General features: G+C 44.1%; 1 protein-coding gene across 2 annotated transcripts in view; it reads right to left on the bottom strand.

The window, feature by feature from the left end:
• Positions 1-16,180: 16,180 nt before the first annotated feature.
• The window catches only part of INTS7 (integrator complex subunit 7), a 49,830-nt gene continuing 45,489 nt past the window's right edge, over positions 16,181-20,521 (bottom strand). For both annotated transcript variants that reach the window (XM_081122384.1, XM_081122383.1), the window contains one exon: positions 16,181-17,640. In XM_081122384.1, coding sequence (XP_080978510.1) covers positions 17,353-17,640 — 288 coding nt within the window. In that variant the 3' untranslated portion in view covers positions 16,181-17,352. The remainder of the gene's footprint in view (positions 17,641-20,521) is intronic.

The following is a 20,521-nucleotide window of genomic DNA, read 5'->3' as shown; positions in this document are numbered from 1 at the left end:
TAAAAGCCCTGAAAAATGGATTCAGAGCTAAAACCCAAATCTGAACAGAGTGATCTACAAAACAGACCGCTCACGTATTCCCTGGGGATATTCTGTTAGAGTCCTAGTTCTCCGTTTTTAAATAATTGGGTGGTCTTGAGCAAGGTGTACTCCCTCTGTGTCTCTGAGATGATTAGTACCTGGTCATCACTCTTTACATGTAACAGTATTTCCTTCCATGTAACAGCTCTCTGTGGAATACCGATTGAGCGTGATCACAAACTTGCTGCAGTGGCCATATCATTAAAGAAAATATGCAAGAATGAGAAGAATGAATTCGAGGAATATTCCATTCAGTCCCTGAGGTGCCAAGGCAGACAGCTGTTACTTGTGTCTGCCTAACACCTCTTTCCCCTCTTTGGGGGACGTAATTTCCTTCCTTGGAGGAACTGCTCCTTTATTTCTCCATATGGTTCTGGGCTACTGATCAAAATACCCTGGCCTGCACCTCTGGGGCCACAGGGCTGGACATGTGACCCTGGCTTAACCATAATAACATCCTACTCACCTGGCCACAGCAATTGGTCTGGTGGTTCATCCAAGGACAAGTCAAAAGACAAAGAACAGCCCATCTGGCATAGCTCAGTGGTTGAGCACTGACCTAGGATCCAAGAGGTCACAGTTCGATTCCCGGTCACTGCACATGCCCGGGTTTCAGGCTCGACCCCTAGTGGGGGGCGTGCGGTAGGCAGCAGATCAATGACTCTCTCCTCATTGATGTTTCAACTCTCTCTCTCTCCCTCTCCCTTCCTCTCTCTGAAATCAATAAAGATATATTTTAAACAACAACAACAACAAAAAATCAGGAATTTTGTAAAACAGGTGGGGAAAAACTGTCTCTCCTTTCTGGTCCAGTTGCTATAGAACTGTGACATCAGAGCTGCCACATGAGAAGGCTGGGAGGATGAGGCCACTGTCCAGAGAGGGGGCTATGAGAGACAGAGAAGACAACAAGGAAAGAGTATGCTTTTATGGTGTCAATTCCATAAAAAACTGGCATTATCCGGCAGCTATTCTTTTGATTCTTTGGGACACCCCAAGATTTTTTGCAAAAGCCCCTTTTTCACTTCAGCCAGTTTTTTTAAAGGATGTCTGTCCCTTGCAACCCAGAGTCTTGAAGAACAGAAACACTCTGACAAACTTCCCTCTCTACCATATGTTTTTGAAACTTCAACAATCTGAGGGTCTGTGTGGGCATGAACTGAGTGTGTTCCCACCTTTCCCCGATCAGAGCGTTGGCGTGTGCGATGGTCACCTGGGTGCTGTATTTCCCAGCACCCCGTTCCCTGAGTGCCTCTGGTTAGAGTTGGCCCAAATGGAAGTTGCGTGAGCGGGGGAGGCAGCAGTGAAGCAGCAGCTATCATGCTCTGAAGGCCGCTGTTGGCGGAGCTGGTGGGGGGAGACACAAAGATGTAGGCAGGCTCCTGTGTGTTCTCACTCTTCCCTGCTTTATGCTATTGGCCCTTTTGACCAGCAGTGACCCCATGCCCCCCATCGGACGCTTGGCTACAGACTCACACAGGCAGTATTTACAAAGAGCCACCTTCCTTCCAAAGGTGCAGTCTGAGCCCCACGCCAGCAGCCAGACCTGCCTTGCTTTCTGCAAGCTCCACTTCGTTCACCTGCACCAGGGTTTGTTGGTGACTCTTCTGTGATCCTTCCACAACTCCCTTCAGGCATTCAAGATTTACACTCCTTCAGCTCCTCCCACAATTGTGTAAGATCTAATTCTTATAATGAATTCCTTATCCCGTAATACTCACGGTGGTGTGCTTCCATACTCTAACTCTGACTAACGCAGATGGTATTGGGTGGACCTGACAAAGAAGCTCCCTGCTTCCTTTCTGTGCTTCGTGCCCACACCCAGTCCTCCTATCTCTAGAACCCTCCTCCTCTCTGGTCATCACATCTCCTTCCTCTTTTCATATCTCCTCCTGTGCTCATGGGGAGAATGACCCGGTTCCTGCCCACCTCACCATTGCTGTCCTGCCTCACGCGACTCTTCTCTCTGACCTCTGCCTGATTCACTTGCACACTATTTCCTACACTTCATTCCAATCACAAGACTGTGCCTGGCAGGCAGCCTGGAGGTTTAACACAGTCTGGTGAATGCCGGGATGTCCTGCCCAGAGCCTCCCACTCCTGATTTTCAAATAGGAAATATCATTAGATTAAAAAATAAATGTCCTCGTGAAGAACTTAATGGACGCCGCGTGTTGCCTACAGTGGATGCTGAATAAGTATTTGTAAATGAATTAACATACTAAAAACTATTCGAGTTGGAAATTATCAAGGAATTAAAAAAAAATAAACATATACGGTATGCTGTTGACCCATTGAACAGTGCATGTGTGGGTTTGAAATTTCCACTGGGATGGGCTCAAGGTCTCTTCCAGCTCTGTGTTAATGGCTCAAAGGCCAGAGCTATTAATCCCAGCCAGTCCATTGCTCAATGTGCGACCTTGGTTGTGTCATCTGGCCTCTCTTGGTCTTGGCTAGTCTATCTGGATCAATGAAATAAACAGAGAAAGATTAAAGAGAATTGTGGTATCTCAGGCCTGGAGGCAACTTTAGCAATGATCCCTAATTTGGACAGCTGATTTTTGCTTATCTCCATCCAACTTCTCCGGCTTTTGTTTGACTCTCCCTCAGCTGGGGCCCTGGGGCCACATACCACAGGCCCATCCCTGTAGGCAGAGGCTGGGAGTAGCGGCTGGGCCTCTGTTGGGACTCTGTCTAAGAGTTGAATTTTCTTTATAAAGAATCAGGCATCCTAAATTTTAAAAAGGACCCTGTTGTCCAGTTGGACATGAGACATGAACAGCAGAGTAACCAGGTGAAGGCAGAAGAACTTGGAACATGAAAAGGAAGAACAGTACATTACAAAAACAAATGAAGCAGTTGGGCATCTAGCAGGTGCCCATTCTCCACCCCAGCCTTCCTCACTGCCTCGTGCCTCCAACCAGCTCTGTGCCCTTTCTGGGACACCACAGCGGATGCAGGGAGTTGTGCTTTGAGATGCAGTTAGGAAGGGGTGTAGGGGGTCATCGCGGGGCCTGCCAGTTGCAGAGACATCCTTGAGCAGACTCTCTCCAGGGCCCTGGCTGATGTTCTGAGCTTTAGAACCAGTTTGTTGGCCATCGAGAGTTGAGAGGCTTAGGGAAGAGCCGAGAATGAGCTGTGGTGAGAAACCTGAACACAAGATGGTAAGCGAGTGTGGGGGATGGTAGCTCAGCCCTGGGGAAACACTCGTGGTTCCTTGGGTGACCGTTTCTGTGTGAGTAGTCTCCTGTCTGAAGAGTTTGTTAGTCGCTGCATTGGCCATCTGAAAGCATCCATAAAGGACTTGGCAACGATCTTGGTGGGATGGAGAAAGGGGCAGAGTCAAGACCAGCAGTGCCAGAGGCTCCCAGTCAGGTTTCCCTCAGCCAGAGCTGTCCGTTCCTGCCCTCTCGGGGTCTTGCCCTGGTAAACACTTGTGGAATGTTGACAGAGATGGGAATGTGGATGCAGCTGAAGATCTTGACCATTAAAACCCCTTTCCTGCCAGAATAATCTCAGAAAGTAGTTGGATCAAGTAAAGAAGGAAACAGACCCAGAGAGCTTAAAAATTCTTTTTTGTAAACCTGTATTTGATATACCAAATACTGTTTACAATGTAAATGGCCTTGGACTTTGAGGGGCTTCCATTCATGTTTCAAGATGTCAGTGATAAAGAAATATATTCTTAAATTCTTTTTCTACGCCTGTAACATATCTTGGAAAGTTAGCAGCTGAGGTGAATTATTTTTTTCCTACTGCAAGCCCATTAAAAAAATTAAAACAGCCCTGGCTGGTGTGGCTAGGTTGGTTGAGTGTCATCCCATGCACGGAGAGGTCACCAGTTCAATTCCCGGTCAGGGCACATGCCCAGGTTGCAGGCTCAATCCCCAGTAGGAGGCATGCAGGATGCAGCTGATCAATGATTCTCTCTTATCAATGTTTCTCTCTTTCCCTCTTTTTTCCTCTCTCTCTCTAAAATCAATAAAAACATTTAAAAATGAAAACAAACCTTCTGATTATTTTGTTTAAGTAATACATGTACCATTTAGAAAGAGCCATGAATTTTTTTTCAATAAATGTATAGTTAGCCCTCTGTATCCCCTGGTTTTGCATCCTGGACTCAAACAATTATGGATAGACCAATAGTATTTTTTATATGTGGATTTTTGTGTGGTGGTGGTGGGGGGGATCAGTAAGCAGCCTTTAAAAATTTTTAATTTCTTTCTATTAAATATTAAAATAATATTTCTAACATGTGAAGGACATAAACACTAAACAAAGTCTGTGAACCTACCACCTAGCTTACGATCTAGAACATCACAATTCCCCAGAAGCTCCTGCCATCCAATCTCATCCCTGCCTTTCTCCTAGGAAGAATCCAGCTTCCTAATCGAGTCTCCACCAGTCCCCTGCTTTTCTTTAGTTTTATCACATATACTTGTATCCCTTAACAATACAGGACTTAGTGTGGCATGCTTTTTTTTAATATGTAAATGAAATTGTACTTTATGTATTTTTCTATGACTTGCTTTTAAAACAAATCTGTCAATCAATTATATCATACACACAAAAGAGCGCATTTATCATAAGTGTTCAGCTTGATGAATTTTCTCAGAGTGAACGCACCCCTAGATCAAGACACAGAGCATTGTTAGCACGCTGGAAGCCCTCCTCGCCTCCTCCCAGTAGCTATGACCCTCCAAAAGGAACCAATATTATGACTTAGAACATCATCAATTTATGTAAATGGAATCAGAGTGACTAATTTTATACACTCAGTTTTATGTTCATGCATGTTGTTACATGTAGCTGTAGTCACTTGTTGTTAATGCTGTATAGTGTTCTGTTATCTGACTATATTACAATTTATCTATCTATTTGTCTGTTGATGGATATTTGGGCTCCATTCAATGTTTGTTATTACAAACAAGGATGTTATAAACATTCTCAAATGTGTCTTCTTACGCCCAAATGCAAAGGTTTCTTTAGGAGCAATTAGGGATGGAATTTCAGGGTCATAGAATATAGTTATTGTTAGCTTTACTAGGTAATTCCAAATGTGAAACCCCCACTTACCACCAAAAATAAAAATCTTTGCCAATCTAATATGTAAAAATTTAAATCTTATTGTTTAAATTTGCAATTATTTTCTTACATTTATTTCTTACATTTTTAAAAAGCTGTTCATTGGCCATTTGTAGTTTTTCTTCATGGATTCTCTGTATCTTCAACCCATTTTTCTGTTGGGTGGCTGGTGTCTTTCTTAAGGACTTCTAAAAACATTTATATATCAGGATAGTACTTATTACAAATATATTCCCTCAGTTTTTAAATTGAGATGTAATTGACATGGAACATTTTATTACTTTTGGGTATACAACACAATTTGATATTTGTATATATTGTGAAATGATCACCACAATGTCTAGTTAACATCTACCACTACACAGAGTTACAAACATTTTTTTTCTTGTGATGAGAACTTTCGAGATCTACTCTTTCCAACTTTCAAATATACAACACAGCATTGTTAACTATAGCCACCATGCTGTACGTTGTATTTCTGAGACTTATTTCTTTTTTAACTAGGAGCTTGTACCTTTTGACCCTCTTTGCCAATTTCACCCACCTCAGCCAACCGCCAATGTATTCTCTGTATCTATTTTTTTCTCAGATCATAAAGCTGAGTGTATAAAATTGAGATCATGCAGTATTTGCCATTCTCTGACTTATTTCACTCAACATAACGCTTAGCATAATGGTTCTATCTTTTGGTCTGTGGTGATTTTTGTCATTCAGAAGTTTTAAACTTTTATGCACTCAGAGCCACCATTCTTTTTCTTTGCAGATTCTGCCCTTTCTGCCGTCGGAGCCATGCTGAAACATATTTTTCCACTCCAGGATGACCTGTTTATTAAGGTGACTTTATTTTTCATAGACATGGTGCATCTTGTGGTTTTCCAAAGTTGCTGACCAGAGGTAGTAACGCCTGGGTCAGGGTGTGACCAGCTGATATTTCTGCCATGCAGATTTTAGAAGCAAAAGTGGTGATGAAGTTTCTGTTACCTGGAGGCCTGTCTTCGTCACACAGAGAATAAAAAATAAACTGAGCTGTGCTAAAGCCAATTCTTTGCTTCTTATGCAAGAAGGTAGAAGTAATGGTGTCTTGTCCCCAGAACCCAGCAAATAGGCTGCACTCATTAGAGCAGGGAAAGTTCACCAAAGTGAGAATACCTGAGGGACAAAAGTGGCCTGCCAACACGAAAGAAATGAACCCTCCAGCAATAGCCTGGCATGGGCTCCCCTCCCACAGGGGTTGTTGAGTGCTCAGGCTTTTACGATTCTCCAGCCCCGTTCCAAGGAGCTTTTGTGGTTTAAATCAATGTGCTTCTGGGAATAAGTGCCCTTATTATTTCTAGTTTACATTGTTTGCTGTGCTCTTATACCACTGTGACATAACGCCCTTTGTGCAGCTGCACAATAACAGCCCTTTCAGGAATCTCCGAGAGCTTTCTAATTAGGACCCGCAGCCACATGACAGATGTAGACACAGAAGTCGAGGGACAGCGGCGACAAAGCTTCACCTTGGTCACAGGGGAGCCGAGCCCAGGTCTGACTCCTCCTGGAAGGCTGCAGGGTCTGGGCTGCACCACTGTCTAGGGGTGGACCCTACAGTGGTGGCCGCGGTGCTGTTAGGCTCCCTGAGCCCAGGGCAGGGAGTGCGGGGCCCTCGCAGGACTGCTTGGAAGCGCCTGAGCAGCGGAGCTATGGAGCTGAGGACTGAGAGCTAGAAATTCCCAGTGTTGGCTGAGCTGTAGCTCTTGAGTTTATAATCAGTGCTCAGTGACCAAGTTTCTAGGATGAGAAACTGTATTAAGTAAGGCTGAGTCACTTGAAACTGACTCTGCATTAAGTGATTAAACCTGATCGACTGCCTACTATGTGCTGAGATGAACTCCCAATCCCCTCTGCGACGTTCACATCCCAGACCGAAGGGGAGACAGACAGGGAAGCGAGGACTTGTAAGCAGCTGAGCGCTTGAATCGGGAGCAGACCAGAAGGTCAGGTAGCGGCCAGCTCGGTGGGGCTCTCAGGAAAGCTTCTTGGAGGGGAGGACTTGAACCTGGGCGCATTTTCAGAGGTGGACTGAGCCTGCTGCGCAGAGCCATGGGGAGGAGAGCATTGCCTGCTGAAGGCCAAGTGCGAACAAAGGCCTGGAGGTGTGACAGGCACCGGGGATCGCAGAACAATGAAACTGTCACCATGTCTAAGGTGGCCATTGTTATCCTGCTGTCCTTCCTCTGTTCTGTCTTTATAGCCAAAACTCTGTCCCCTTTATTCTCAATATCTTTATGTTGGACGTCGAACAGGTTGAGCTTATTTTCTGTCTTTGCATTATTGCTTTAAGCTCCCGCCTCTCAGGGCACTGTGGATGCCTCTGATTAGAGGAAAATCATGCATTCGGGAGCGCCCCAAAGGAGAGCTCAGAGATGAGTATTTCACTGCTTTATAAGGACACAAAGGCAGCCCAGGGGACCTTGGGCACAAAATCATCTGGGCCATTTTCCTTTACCATCCATACAGCAAAACACACGGGCTTGGCTGGCTTCCAGGGTTACCTGTCACAGCTCCAGCCACCCAGAGGGAGGCCCTGTGGCCTCAGGCTTGTGGAGCAGAAGCTGTAGCTGAAAGTGGGTGGGGGTGGGCTGCGAGGGGCAGCGCGAGCAGGCCATCATCTAACAGATGTCACATACAGCAGCAAAAGCTTTGGATTTGAGGCCTGCGGGTCTGAGTTGCAGCGGGCTCTGCAGTCAGGCTGGGCTGGAGTGGCCACCTCTGCGTCCTCTCCCTGCCTTTCTTTTCTGGTACCTTTTGTTGCCCAGCCCACCTCCCACAGGGTCTCCGGGCAGCACTTTATAAACCTCAGTCAGCGAGAATGGGAATGTAGTGAACTCCTCAGGTCTCACCCCAGTGCGATTTTGGTACCTCTGCTCACCCTTGGCACTATGGACAACCACAGATCACCCTAACATATGTGACAGTCACTGACCAAAGCTTCCTGAAAGCTTCCTTACAGGGAAGAGGCTGGCAGGAAAGTGAAACCCCGATCACTCAAAGCAGCAACGAATTCCAGATTCTGAGCAGGAGAAGGCTATTGCTGGAAGAGAGTGAAAATGATTCTAAGGAAGGAGGCAGATGAACGGTCCTTTTTTTTTTAACTTTCTTGCGAGCTCTTGGCCCTGGCCCACTCCCTCCTGTCTCAGACCTCAGATCCAGCAATATATTAAACTGCTGCTACAACAAACAGCAGTTGTTGGGTTTAGGTGCTTGGTTCAGAGAGCCCGGGCTGTGCTCTCGGCCACCGCAGGCCTCCCCCATGCCCGTGGGCTGTGCTCCTGTCTCCACCGCATGAGCTCAGAGCGCGTAGGAGGCTCCTTTACACCTCTTGTCCCCGAGGCGAACGTGGGGCCAGCAGGCGGCTCAGTCGGGGCTGCCCCGCGTAGGATGCGGGCCAGGGCTGGACGCCAGAGAAGTCAGAGGCCGGTGGGGGCCGGAACGGTGGAGGGAGCCGTTTGTTCTCGTCATAGCACAGGGTCACCTTAGGTACCACGTGTCCCCCTGTATGCTGACAGGGAGGGCCAGGCGGCCTGGCTAGGACACAGGCCCTGGAGGCATCCTGACTACGGAGCCTGGCTGGGGAGTCAAGATGTGGAGGGATGGAGGGATTTTCAGTGAAGGGGGGGAGTAGCCAGGTGGAGGGAAAATGGAAACAGAACCATGGTGGCGAGGAGGCCTGCAAACTGAGCTCATGGGGTGCCCGGGAAGTAGCTGCACCACGGAATGGGGTACAACGGAGGCGCAGCGAGTGGGGCTCGGGGCTAGGCCGGAGTCGCACTGCGGAGGCTCTCCAGGGAGAGGGTGAACCGCGCACCTAAACCCAAGAACTGCTGTTTGTTGTAGCAGCGGTTTAATATATTGCTGGATCCGATTTGCTAATATTTTGTTGAGGATCTTAGCATCTGTGTTCATTAGGGATACTGGCCTGTAATTCTCTTTCTTTGTAGTGTCTTTATCTGGCTTTGGAATTAGGCTAATGCTGGCCTCGTAAAAAGAGTTTGGAAGTGTTCCTTCCTCTTGGATTTTTTTGAAATAGTTTGGGGTGGGTAGGTGTAAATTCTTCTTTTGTAGCAGCAGTTTAAACAGAGGTGCTGATGGCAAGCTCATCTCATCGCCTTTGGTGGCTGTGGCTGTGCCCCTCAAAGTGAATTGGGAGGTTCTACACCCTTGGGGGAAAAAAGGAAAAAAGCGGGGAGGGGGAAAAGAGAGATTGAAGAATTCGGGGTGTACTGGGAACCCAATGGGAATAGGGTTCCCACTGGATGAGATAAGTGAGTTGGGAAGCAGTGGAAAGTAAGGGTTCCTCAGAGGAGACAGTGAGGAAAACAGGAGGCAGAAGCGATAGTCCAGGAAACTACAATGAGCCTGTGAACTAGGGTGACAGTAGTGGGAACAGAGGGAAGAAACTCGGTGGCGGACAGAACCCCTTCCTCAAAAGTAGGACAGCCCCCTCCCTGCCTAGACACGTATCTCATATAAACTCACACTTAGGAGGTGAGAGAAAACATGACTCTTCACTCTCTTTTCTCAGCTGTCAAGCCCAGGGGGCTCTCCCTCCCACCACTTCTCCCCCAATGGCCAGAGGCATTTGCTCTAAGGACAGAGAGAGTCACAAGGGGGTTATTTATATCTGCAGCGGCACAGCCTGAGCCCTTTGTCTGGAGGGCATGTGTTGGGTGGGGAGCAGGGCTCCATGCCACCTCCCAGCAGAGCCCTCAGCGGGGGAGTCTGCATGAGGTCCTGCTGGTGGAATAGGGCCAAGAGCTGAGAGGCTGTTGGCAAAGGCATCCCTGTGGTTGGACAGAATAGCTCACACAGTCCAAATGCCACCTTCCTTAAGTATTTAATTATTTTCACAGTTCACCAAGTCCTTACTTATGCCCAACCTGAATTTCTTATTGCAATTTTGTCTTCATGTTCTGTTTGGGGGAGATAGCAAACTCTCCAAAACCTTTCAGGAGGGAAATAGTTCTGCTCAGTCAGGTAGAAAGTGTCCATTGAATCATGGGGCTTGTGTCCAATAGATTTGATGGCAAGAACTAACTTTGGATATAATCCCATTCATTTTGCACTTGCTAAATAACTCAGAAAGAATGACAGAGAAGCCTGGGTTGGCTCATCAAACTGGTGACACTTTCTTTTTTACAGCCCCCCTCCCCCCAGGGCTCAAGGCTTGTGCTGACAGGGAAGCTGGATTAATGCCCTTCTCCCAAGAGAAAAGAAAAGTTCCTCTTGAGTCTAAGAAATTTTAGTCCCTTTAGGTTCTCATACAACCTGGAACATCACTTTCCTTTAAGGCAGAGATGATCTGCAACATAACTGTTTCATGAGGCTAATGTTTCTTTCTCTGCTCTTCTCTGGGTCAGCAGGCCATGCTGGCCAGGCCACCACAGAGGTAGAAGGCAACCAACATTTGGTGGGCCTCTGCCAAGTAGCGGGCTTTGTTCATGTGTTATTACATTTAATCTTCACAACAGGGCAGTTATTAGCCCCATTTCACAGATGAAGCAGCCAAGGCTTACAAAAATGTTGTGAGAGGAAACCAGGACTCAACAGCCAGGGGGGCTGACGTGGAGCCTGGAACGGTGGAGGGAGCTGCTTGTTCCCATTAACAGGATATGGTAACTTTAGCCACCATTTGTCCACATGTATGCCAACCCCAAGGGTCAGGCAGTGGATTGTACACAAGACTGGATTTGACACTGGTTACAAAGGGACCAGTACAAAGTGTCAGATCTGGCTAGAGGAATCAGAGTGAATGTGTTTCTGCTGGGTCTGGAGGGAGAGATGGGTTTTTCGGTGTGAAGTAGTTGGGGTCACAGGAGACTGCATTCTGATTAGTACTATTTCCCTGTGACCACGGTTTTGGGATTTTTGCCATCTCCCTCAAACACAAAGAACTGAAGCAGGAGGTTAAGATCGCTGTGAGGAGTTTAGGTTGGATATAAGAAAAAACTTAGTGAACTGTGGAGATGGTCAGATACTGAAGGGGCAGACGCTCAGGCCGATAGCTTTTCTGAAGGGCCACACAGGGAAAGGCAGTGACTCTGACCTGGGTAGACCTGTGCAAACTCATTCCTTTCCCCTTTCACAAGAGGAAATGATCAACCACCAAGGAAGCTCAGGCCCACCCAGCATGATCAAAGTCTTCCCTCCCATGGTCTGTGCAAAAACAAGGAGTGGCATAGCCACGAAGCCAAGGAGCTTGTCCATCACTGTAATTCCAGTTCCTGGTATCCTGTATGTGTTTGATAAACATTTGTTGAATAAATAAAAGATCATCTGTTCTCAAAATTGTTTGTATCCGTGTTGGCTGGGCGTTTGGCCTAGATCTGGGAAATGTGCTCCAGTTCACAAACTCCTGCTCAGACAAATGTTGCTGACTGAGCTATAGTGCCCTGTGATCTCAGCTGAGTTACCTCCAGTGCTCAGGGTGAAGGAAAAATGCTTTCCATCAGCTACTGAGTCAGCCATGTGGGAGAGGGGGCAGGGGCCTGAGTGCTTAGGACAGGCTCAAGGGCCTCTTCGGTGTCAAGGGCCCTCAAGGAGGTTCCAGATGTGCTCATTGAGACAATTCTAGCCATGGCTAATATGCTTCTGAGCATCCCAGGGGACACTAACACTAAGTAGGACAGATCTGATGTTGCTTAAGTGATTCTGTGATTACAGTCATTTCTCCCTAATGCCCTAATAACTTGAAATGTGACATTGAGGGGTTCATGTCATCCAACAGCCTGGCTAGAAGCGGCAGGAGCTTCTGCAACACGAAACAGTCTTTACTTCTTTTTGAGTGTAAGCTCCTATCTTCTTGAGGCTAAAATATGGACTTTACACTTTAGGGGTGTACCTTTTCCCCAGATGCTCTTCTTTCTGTTCCTCTCTGGCTTCCAGGTAGTATGTACCCAATTGTCTCTGATGATGTTAAGAAAGGGCTCTCTGAGCAGGAAGGAACACTTGCATCGCAAGTGCTGCAAAAGGAGAAAATGCCAAATCATGGCCAGTTTTCTAATTACTGAAGAGCCTGTCCTGACTGCTCCATACAAGGGAGGATACTATCAGAATTTCAGGAATGGCATCTTTTGTACTCTGTCAACAGCTTTTATAAAGCCCTCTTCAAGTTCTCTGAATATAGAGGTCTTTTTCTGTCCATTGAGGGGTTTGTCAGTTTCCATTTGTACTTCCCACCGCCAGCTCAGGGCCTGGCCTGGTGTGGGCTCAGCCCAGGGAAGGCCCTCTCTCCTACCTGCATTTCTGCAGCAGGCTTTTTATCTATATCTCCTGTCATGTGGGCAGCACTTCAGGGCTGACCCTCCTGATCGCCTGCTGTCTGCCTTTGCTGGTGGGTGGGGGTGGGGAAGGGAAAGCAAGGTACAAGTGTTAATTCATCATCACTTTGCTCATCTCAAGGTGAGATGACACATAAACAAAAAGCATCATTAGCTTCACTATTTCCAATGGGATGGAGCTCTTGAGGCAACACAGCCTACTTTCACCTTCTATGGTGCTGGGAAACAGAACTAGACATTAATCTCTTCTCATAATCCCTCAGTCTAATTCAGTCCTATTTTATTTGTCGTAGGCCCCTATTTTATTTTATTTATTTATTTTTAAAAATATATATATCTTTATTGATTTCAGAGAGAGGAAAGGAGAGGGAAAGAGAGAGATAGAACCATCAATGATGAGAGAGTCATTGATTGGCTGCCTCCTGCACGCCCCCAAATGGGGATTGAGCCCACAACCCAGGCATGTGCCCAGACAGGGAATCGAACCCCAATCGCCTGGATCCTAGGTTGACGCCCGGCCGGGCTAGGCCCCTATTTTAAATGTTTTTGATTCATAGCCACAAATAAGCTTCATCAGAATCCACAAATAAAATCTCCCAAGAAAACCAAAAGGTGAACTATAGATTATTTCTTCTCTGCATACAATGTTTTTCTCGAACTCATCCTGAATCTTGAGGATACTGATTGGGTAAGAGGCTCATTTCCCTGATTGTTCTAATTCATCTGATATCATCTCACCTTCATAATTTTACTAAAAAATTATCTGGAGACAACAGTAAAACTATTTTTTAGTCTCAGTCTGCTAGCTAGATATCACTAAACAAAAGCTACACCTGTAGACATGATCTATAAGGAAGACAATCCCCAAACTCATTTCAGCAAGTTTCAATCTTTAACCAGACCTAAATAACAAGCAAAGATGGCAAACTGCACAACAAACTTGACTGTGCAGGAGAGAACTGCACTGGGAAAAGGTTCAGACTGAAAAGTGTTTTGTAACTGTAGTAGGTTTGAAAAAAAATTAATCTACATTTAGCAGTCTTTATTAGAATGTGGAAATCAATGGCTCCAGGTCATGGTATGTCATTTAAGGAAAAAAACATGACTCACTCTATTTAAATCCCAATTACAATTAAAAATTAAATTGCTCATAGAATGAGTACTGTACACTACATACCACAGGATAATGGACTAGCGCCAGCCAAGCCAATAAAACACATAGCCCAGGACGTTGAAAGGTCTTTGTGTTCTTGGGCAAGAAATGGAAAGACCCTAACTTCCTGGAGTGCTGTTAGGAAATCTAAGCCTATTCACCAGACTTTCTGACTCTGCAATACATCCCATCATACTTTTAACGTTGGTGACAAAGGCTAAACCCAAGGGCACATTATAGAAAGTACAAGGCTGGGTGTTCGGTTGAGTGACACCATATTGTATCACCAGAGGCAAAGCAAACATACAGACCCTGAACACCTTATCTGTGTGAAACCCATTGGTGAGTCAAAGAATTCCAATGTAGATTCCTTATCTAGAAACTTCTCTTGCACTGTCCACACGAGACTATGTGAATTTAACTAAGTCCAAAGGAAAGGAAAGATTCAGCTACACTGGCTGTGTTTTAGATACTCAGTAGCTGTATGTGACTAGTGGCTGCCCTGGGTAGTGCAGATTTAGGGCATTTCCACCGCCACGGAAGGTTCTACCGGACAGCACTGCTTACACGCTACACGCCAGCTGGCAGGGCCGTCTTATTCTCGACACTGCTGGCAGATATTGGCACAGAAAGACCAAGCGACCTACCCAAAGATCCACGGCAAGTGATCTTCTACACAGAACTTAAATGGGCATCTCTGGGACCCTTAATCTGAAGATCGTTTGTTCTTCATTGAACCATGTCTTAATATAAAAAGTGACTTATACTTTGCAGTTGCAAATTACCAACCTTGGTTGGTTTGAGCTACAAAGGTCGTACCACAAGGCTCTGGCACATAGTAGTACTTTAATTTCTAAATAAGTTAATACACTATTGCCACCACCCTTGAAGGCAACCAGTAGCTTTAGAAAGTATTCTCATAATTTTCTTGGTATGTCTGTCTTTAAGTATTTTAATTAAATAGGATTGACAGTGCGGTAGACAGAAATTCCATTTTGTTTAGGTCAACATTAAGTTATTTTGTTATTACTCAATGTACCCAAATTGAATATGAGGGAAGATAGTTTAAATGTGTCTTGTAGCAGAAAAAGGTAACTTTTATTGTGAATAAGTAAAATGCTAATATTAAAAAACTGACCTAACACGGTGAAAAATAGATACCAGTGAGGATGACAATGACAGCAAACACATATGTCTATTTACTATGTGCTAGGCACCTCCTAAGTGCTTTACATACATTAATTCTATATTAACTCACTCAATCCTCACCCCTACCCCAATTTTAGGAATAAGGAAACTGAGAGATTAAGTAGCTTGTCCAAGGTCACAAACTTAGGTAAGAGTTAGAGTTTGAACTGTGAGAATGTGGCTCCAAAGGTTGTGCTCTTAACCACCAGGTTATGCTGAAAAGTCACTAAACACTGAGAAAAATAAGTCCTGCCTTCCTAGAATCAATCAGCCAGTGCCCTTTATTATTCATACTGCTAAATTCAGGGAACATACTTCATAATCAGTATGAGTATTTTTCTTGTCTGTGTAATTCCTTGAATATTTCTTTTTCTTTTCATTCATTAGTATAGTGTTGAAATTATAAACACAGTTTCCCTGCACCGCAAATTACTGTTTAACAGTTGATGCCAAAATGCAGATATTATACCAAACATAATATCAGACAGAGTCCCAATCCTGGATCCAGTAGAGATACTGAAATAAAATAGCCTTTTTTGCTTTACAGAGTTATTTTCATACTCTGAACTATGTGGATGACTTTATTTTCATAATTCTTTTCCAAGTTAGTGCCTAGGGCCCTGTAGTACACCAAATCAAAGAGTTTATAACTAGAGTTACCAAAAACATATCTTCCCAAGATCTGTTTCTTTTTGAGAAGTCTGCCTTGAAACAGTACCAGAAATCTGAAATCAACATTATAAAATTTCCTTCTGAAAAAAGCCATTTAATGGGGGGAGAAAAGGTTTTTCCCAATTTAAGAACCCTTTTTTTTGTCTTTAGTCTTTGACTCACCTGATAAACAAAACTCTAGACTTGGAGTCAAGCCTAATTCAGTCATTTTACAAACAAAGAAACTAAATTCTACAGAGATGAAGTGACTTGCCCCAGGTCACAGAACTAATGCATCAGGGCCCAAAGTGGAACCTTCTTTCTGATTCAGCTCTACTGGTAAAAGGGCAAGGGGCCCTGCTCCACTGCTCTGGCAATTCTTCCTAAAGCTCATGTTCCCAGAGAAGCATGACTGTGCACATCACGCAGAGTACAACTGTGCCACTTATAATAGGGTGTTGTCTACAGTGGCCACTAGATTTACATGTTTTGTGACAATGTTCTGGCTGTTGGCAGTGAAATGTGTTGTGCTGCGACAATAGCTCACGAGGCCAAGCAATCTTGGAGGGACCTGAGTTGCCAATCACTTCTCACCTGCAAAGGCCATATGGCAAGAAAAAAACCCCACTTCATTTTTTCCTTTAAACTCTATCCCTCCTTTGAGCCAATGTCAACTTTAAAGAGAAGGCAAAACACAAGCAAACAAATTGAGAGATTTATTTTAAAAAGAAACTTCCAAGGAATGTGCCCGCTTCCTCTTAGGAGCTGCTTCGAGCCCAACTGTTCATATCATCAGTATCTGCAATGCTGTGATCCCTGATGTTTAGAAATCATGATCCCAAAGAACTGAATGATCCCAAATCAAGAAAGAACAGTTAAATTATATCTAGTATGCTGTCCTAAGACAAGAAAGTATTTTATTATTATTAGATTTTATAATGGTTTTCAACCAGTATTGAAATAGAAAAAAGGGGTTTTCTGGCTAACCAGAAAACTTCTATTCCCTGAGCATCCCAACTAATCGAGGTTGTGTTATAAAGAATCTGTTCTTTCTAGACAATCAAGTCTAGCATTACATAACTTGTTAAGAAGAAACTAAACCAAAGATCTGCCCCCTACCTTAAAACATTAAGACATTAAATGCGAATGATTTTCCCCCCACTCTTAGAAACAATGTAAAAAGTCTACACAATCACACACATAGTAGAAAAAACAAATTATTAATCTCCAATTTTTTCTATGTAATTGTTAGCTGCTCTTTGGGTCAATTAAATACTAAAATGATAAATTAAGTTTGCTTTAGCACAGAACAGATAGGCAAGTCATTGAAATAATAGAGCAGGATGTTTCAATCTGCTAGTCTGCCTGCTCTCATAATCCAGAAGACTGGATGTTTCAGGAGACACTTCCAAATCCATCGACGGGAGGACTCGGTTTCTACCACCATGGGTGAACACTGCGCTTACTGGTCAGAACACCCAAGGCCTAACTCAGAATCAGTCTGTGTCTGGCAGCAAGTGATATATTTTGGCAGAGAAGCAGTCAAATTTACTAATTCAATGATCCCAACAGGCGACTTAAAAGAAAGGCTCAGCAACAGTAAAAGTAATAATAAATGAGAATGTTAAATATGAGATAAAGGACCTGGTTAAAGGAACAAAGAAAAAAATCTTTCTGGTTAGGAACTCAATTTTTCTCAAATGAAATTTTTAAGAAAACAAAAAACCCATTTTTTTCAGAATTTTTACATTACAGAAACCAATGAGTAAATGGGCTCCAAATTATAACTTTTATATCTTAATCCACATGAAAAAGCAAAGGACTTTTGCCAATATAATCAATCCCTGTAAAGTCTGTAGTGCGTTTGTCACAGGGTTAAAACCGTGTGTAGGCATTTCGTTGCTGCTGCTGTTGTAATGGTTGCTGGGCCTGCTGCTGTTGCAGGCGAATTTGCTGGGAGTAAGGGTCTTCCAGGGATTTTACAAATATGGTAGTTCTGGGACCAGTCTTCCATACGATACCATTGGCGTCTTTCACTGAAGATTCCACAGTAATGTTGTGTGTTCCAAGGATAGCAAAGTTCAACAGAAATTGAGTACTAAAGTAATCGTTATGAGGCTCAACCCTCTGCTCCATCTCATTGGTCATATTGTCAATGGGTATCTGGAATAAAAGAATTGTTAGATAATAACAACAGCTAACACTGATTGAGTGCTTATTATGAGTCAGATCCTGCCTAAGTGCTTATTTAATCCATGCAAACCATCAAGAGGTAGGTACAATTATTATCCTTGCTTTATAGGGGAGAAAACTGAGGCAGACAGGTTAAGTAATTTCTCCAACATCACACAGCTAAGGAGTGGTGGAGATGGCCTCTAATGGCAGAGCCTACGCTCTTAGTTGCGGAGTGATCTGACTCCTGGCTATCCTCGTAGAACGAGCCCCAGAGCCTTTCTCAACCCCTTCATATGCTGGTCTCTTCCTGGTGAAGGAGGTCAGGACACACCACCCCAACATGCTGCTGTGGCGTCCTGATTATTTTGAGCTAAAGGCACTTGAGAAACAACAGATGCAGGAAGGGCTGCCCCTTTTTACCTAAAATAGGCCATAAAATTTCCCCCAAGAAAGGTAGCCTCCCTATACCAGGAAGAGAAGAACACACTTATCACCAGAGTCTGGGCATCGATGCTGAAATGGATCTGTACAAACAAACCTACTAAAATAACCCCCATCTAGTCTCACCCACTGCCCCAACGGATCTCCTAGCATTTTCCCACAATTTATTGCCCTGAGCCCAATCCCTGTGTCTTGTCATTTCATCGTGAACTTATCATTTCTGTGTCTAAAGGTGCACAGGCTTTCTGCTCTGGTCACTTCATTCTCTCGTGAAGATTCCCATCTACATGTAAAATTCTAACAACATTTGTACGCTTCTCTCCTGTTAATCTGCCTTAATGTCAGTTTCACCTTGGGCCCGGCTGGAGACCCTCAGAGGGCAGAAGAGAAGCTTTTACTGCCCTTCCCTACACTTGTTTACCCAACACCCGATCTGGACTCCAATCCTCATCTTTCTTTAGTCTGTGAAGAGACATCCTGAAGAAACAGGATGTAGCCACCTGGGTCAGGGAGTTTAAAATATAAGAGATGCAAAGAAATGTAAACTAAGAACATATAAGTGAGGTCTTTCCTCCTCGCTAGTCTGACTTTATATTTTTTAAGTAATATAGTGATTCCTCCTTCAGTATTAACTTTAGAATTAAATTAACTTCAGAACTTGTACATCGCTCACTTAATCAGTGTCTTGTTCCAACTAGCAGAACAATACATTGCAGAACACAGATTTATGGGCTCATTCATTTATTTAGCTAGACAGACACTCATGCTGTTGCCCTTCAATATCAGAACAACACATGCTGGTGTACCCCTGCCTCTAGCCAAGATGAAGTATGTCAGAGGCACTTTCTCTAAGAATGCATAAAAAGGTCATCGTAATGAGTATTTGACCAGATTTGCTCTATATTTATGTGTGTTTCTGTTGTATAATTAATTATATAAATGTGCCCTGAAGCTTTGGCTCAAATAAGCAGTTACCATGAGGTCAGTTTTCCAGAGTCATTTACCTGTAACATTAATAAAATAAAGTCATCAACCAATTCCGGATCTTAAAATTATTTATGGGTAATTTTTTTGTTTTTTGTTTGCACATTCAACTTTTGTAGGGTTTTTATTTTCCTAAAGAACATGCCTATTAAACAAGAACTTCCTTAAAAGGACCAGAAAAAGACCTGATGACTCTAAATGGATGACACATTTTAAGTTGCAAACTCCCTGCAAGTAACATTACAAGGCAATCATGTACAACATGGCTTATTACATCAGCTTCCTGGCTTCAGTCAATGCCTCTGAAGAGGCAGGTCAGCAAGCAGAAGACCAGTACTTCTTGGTTTCAATGTTTTTTTCTTAATAGTAGAGATCATTATATACAAGGTACAAAGAGAGTCATGGTTACTGTTCTTTCAAACTCAACGTGAGCGAAGAGCTGCAGACTGTTAACTATGTCAATTCTCACTATGATCTGTGACAACAGAGATCACCCAAACATAACAGTTGTATAAACACAGTAAGTGATTTTTTTCATCAGTCACCAAATATCTAGTGAATGGCTACATAAGGAACCATGTGGGTCATGAAAGTCAAAAGAGAAGAAGAGAACAGAACGAAGGCTGAGCTTATCAGACTGGGTGGAGAGTGCCAGAGACAGTAAGTTACTGAAGTAAAGAAAGTGACAATGGCTTAAAACAGACCTCCCCTTGGCTTTTTCCGTCTAAAACCCACCAAAGAGAATTAAATGCTCTTTTTATCTTTACTGATACCCCTTTCTTGCTATGAACCTCAGTTCAAGCCTGTCCCCAATAGCCCTGGACACAAGCACTTTGAGCATTTGAACAACTCTGTTCACACAACTGGGCACTTGATCCCTTGTTCCGTTTACTGTGAATAAACCACAGAACTGGAAAGAGCTGTCTAAAGGGAGGAACATCCTACATTTGGAAGACTGGTGTTTCGTGGGCACGAATTCAGAATCTTAGCTTTGGCTAACAAAGTAAGCACGGCTTTAGTTAACTTATGTCATGATTCTCAAAGCAGCAAATTCCTAGAGTTATACTCAAAAGGAAAGATTTTACTCTATCTGACCACTGTATGCCAATGCTACATACTTTCTTTTTTTGAAAATGCTAAGATTTACTTAAGATAGAGAAAAATAAATAGATGTGCTCGCTTTTGGGGACAGGAGGACTACGGAAACACTTTCTCCCAACTCCTGATGTTTCCCTCGGTGTGAAAGGACCTTTCATGAGATGAACTGTACTGGTCTCCAGAGGAGGTGGTGAATCCCACTGACTGTTAAGTTGTGGGGTGGGAACTGGTCATAGGGAGCTAAGCCTTTTCTCTTTCCCTTCTTCTTTGGGCTGCAGGTGCTCCTCCCTGCCATCAGTTTTACAGGGGCAGGCTTTGTGTGTATTGGCTGAAGCTGGGTGGGAAA

Source organism: Miniopterus schreibersii, assembly GCF_964146895.1.
Source record: "Miniopterus schreibersii genome assembly, chromosome: 19".
Lineage (NCBI taxonomy): Eukaryota > Metazoa > Chordata > Mammalia > Chiroptera > Miniopteridae > Miniopterus > Miniopterus schreibersii.
The sequence above is the reverse complement of the archived record's forward strand: the minus strand, read 5'-3'. Positions and strand labels throughout refer to the sequence as shown.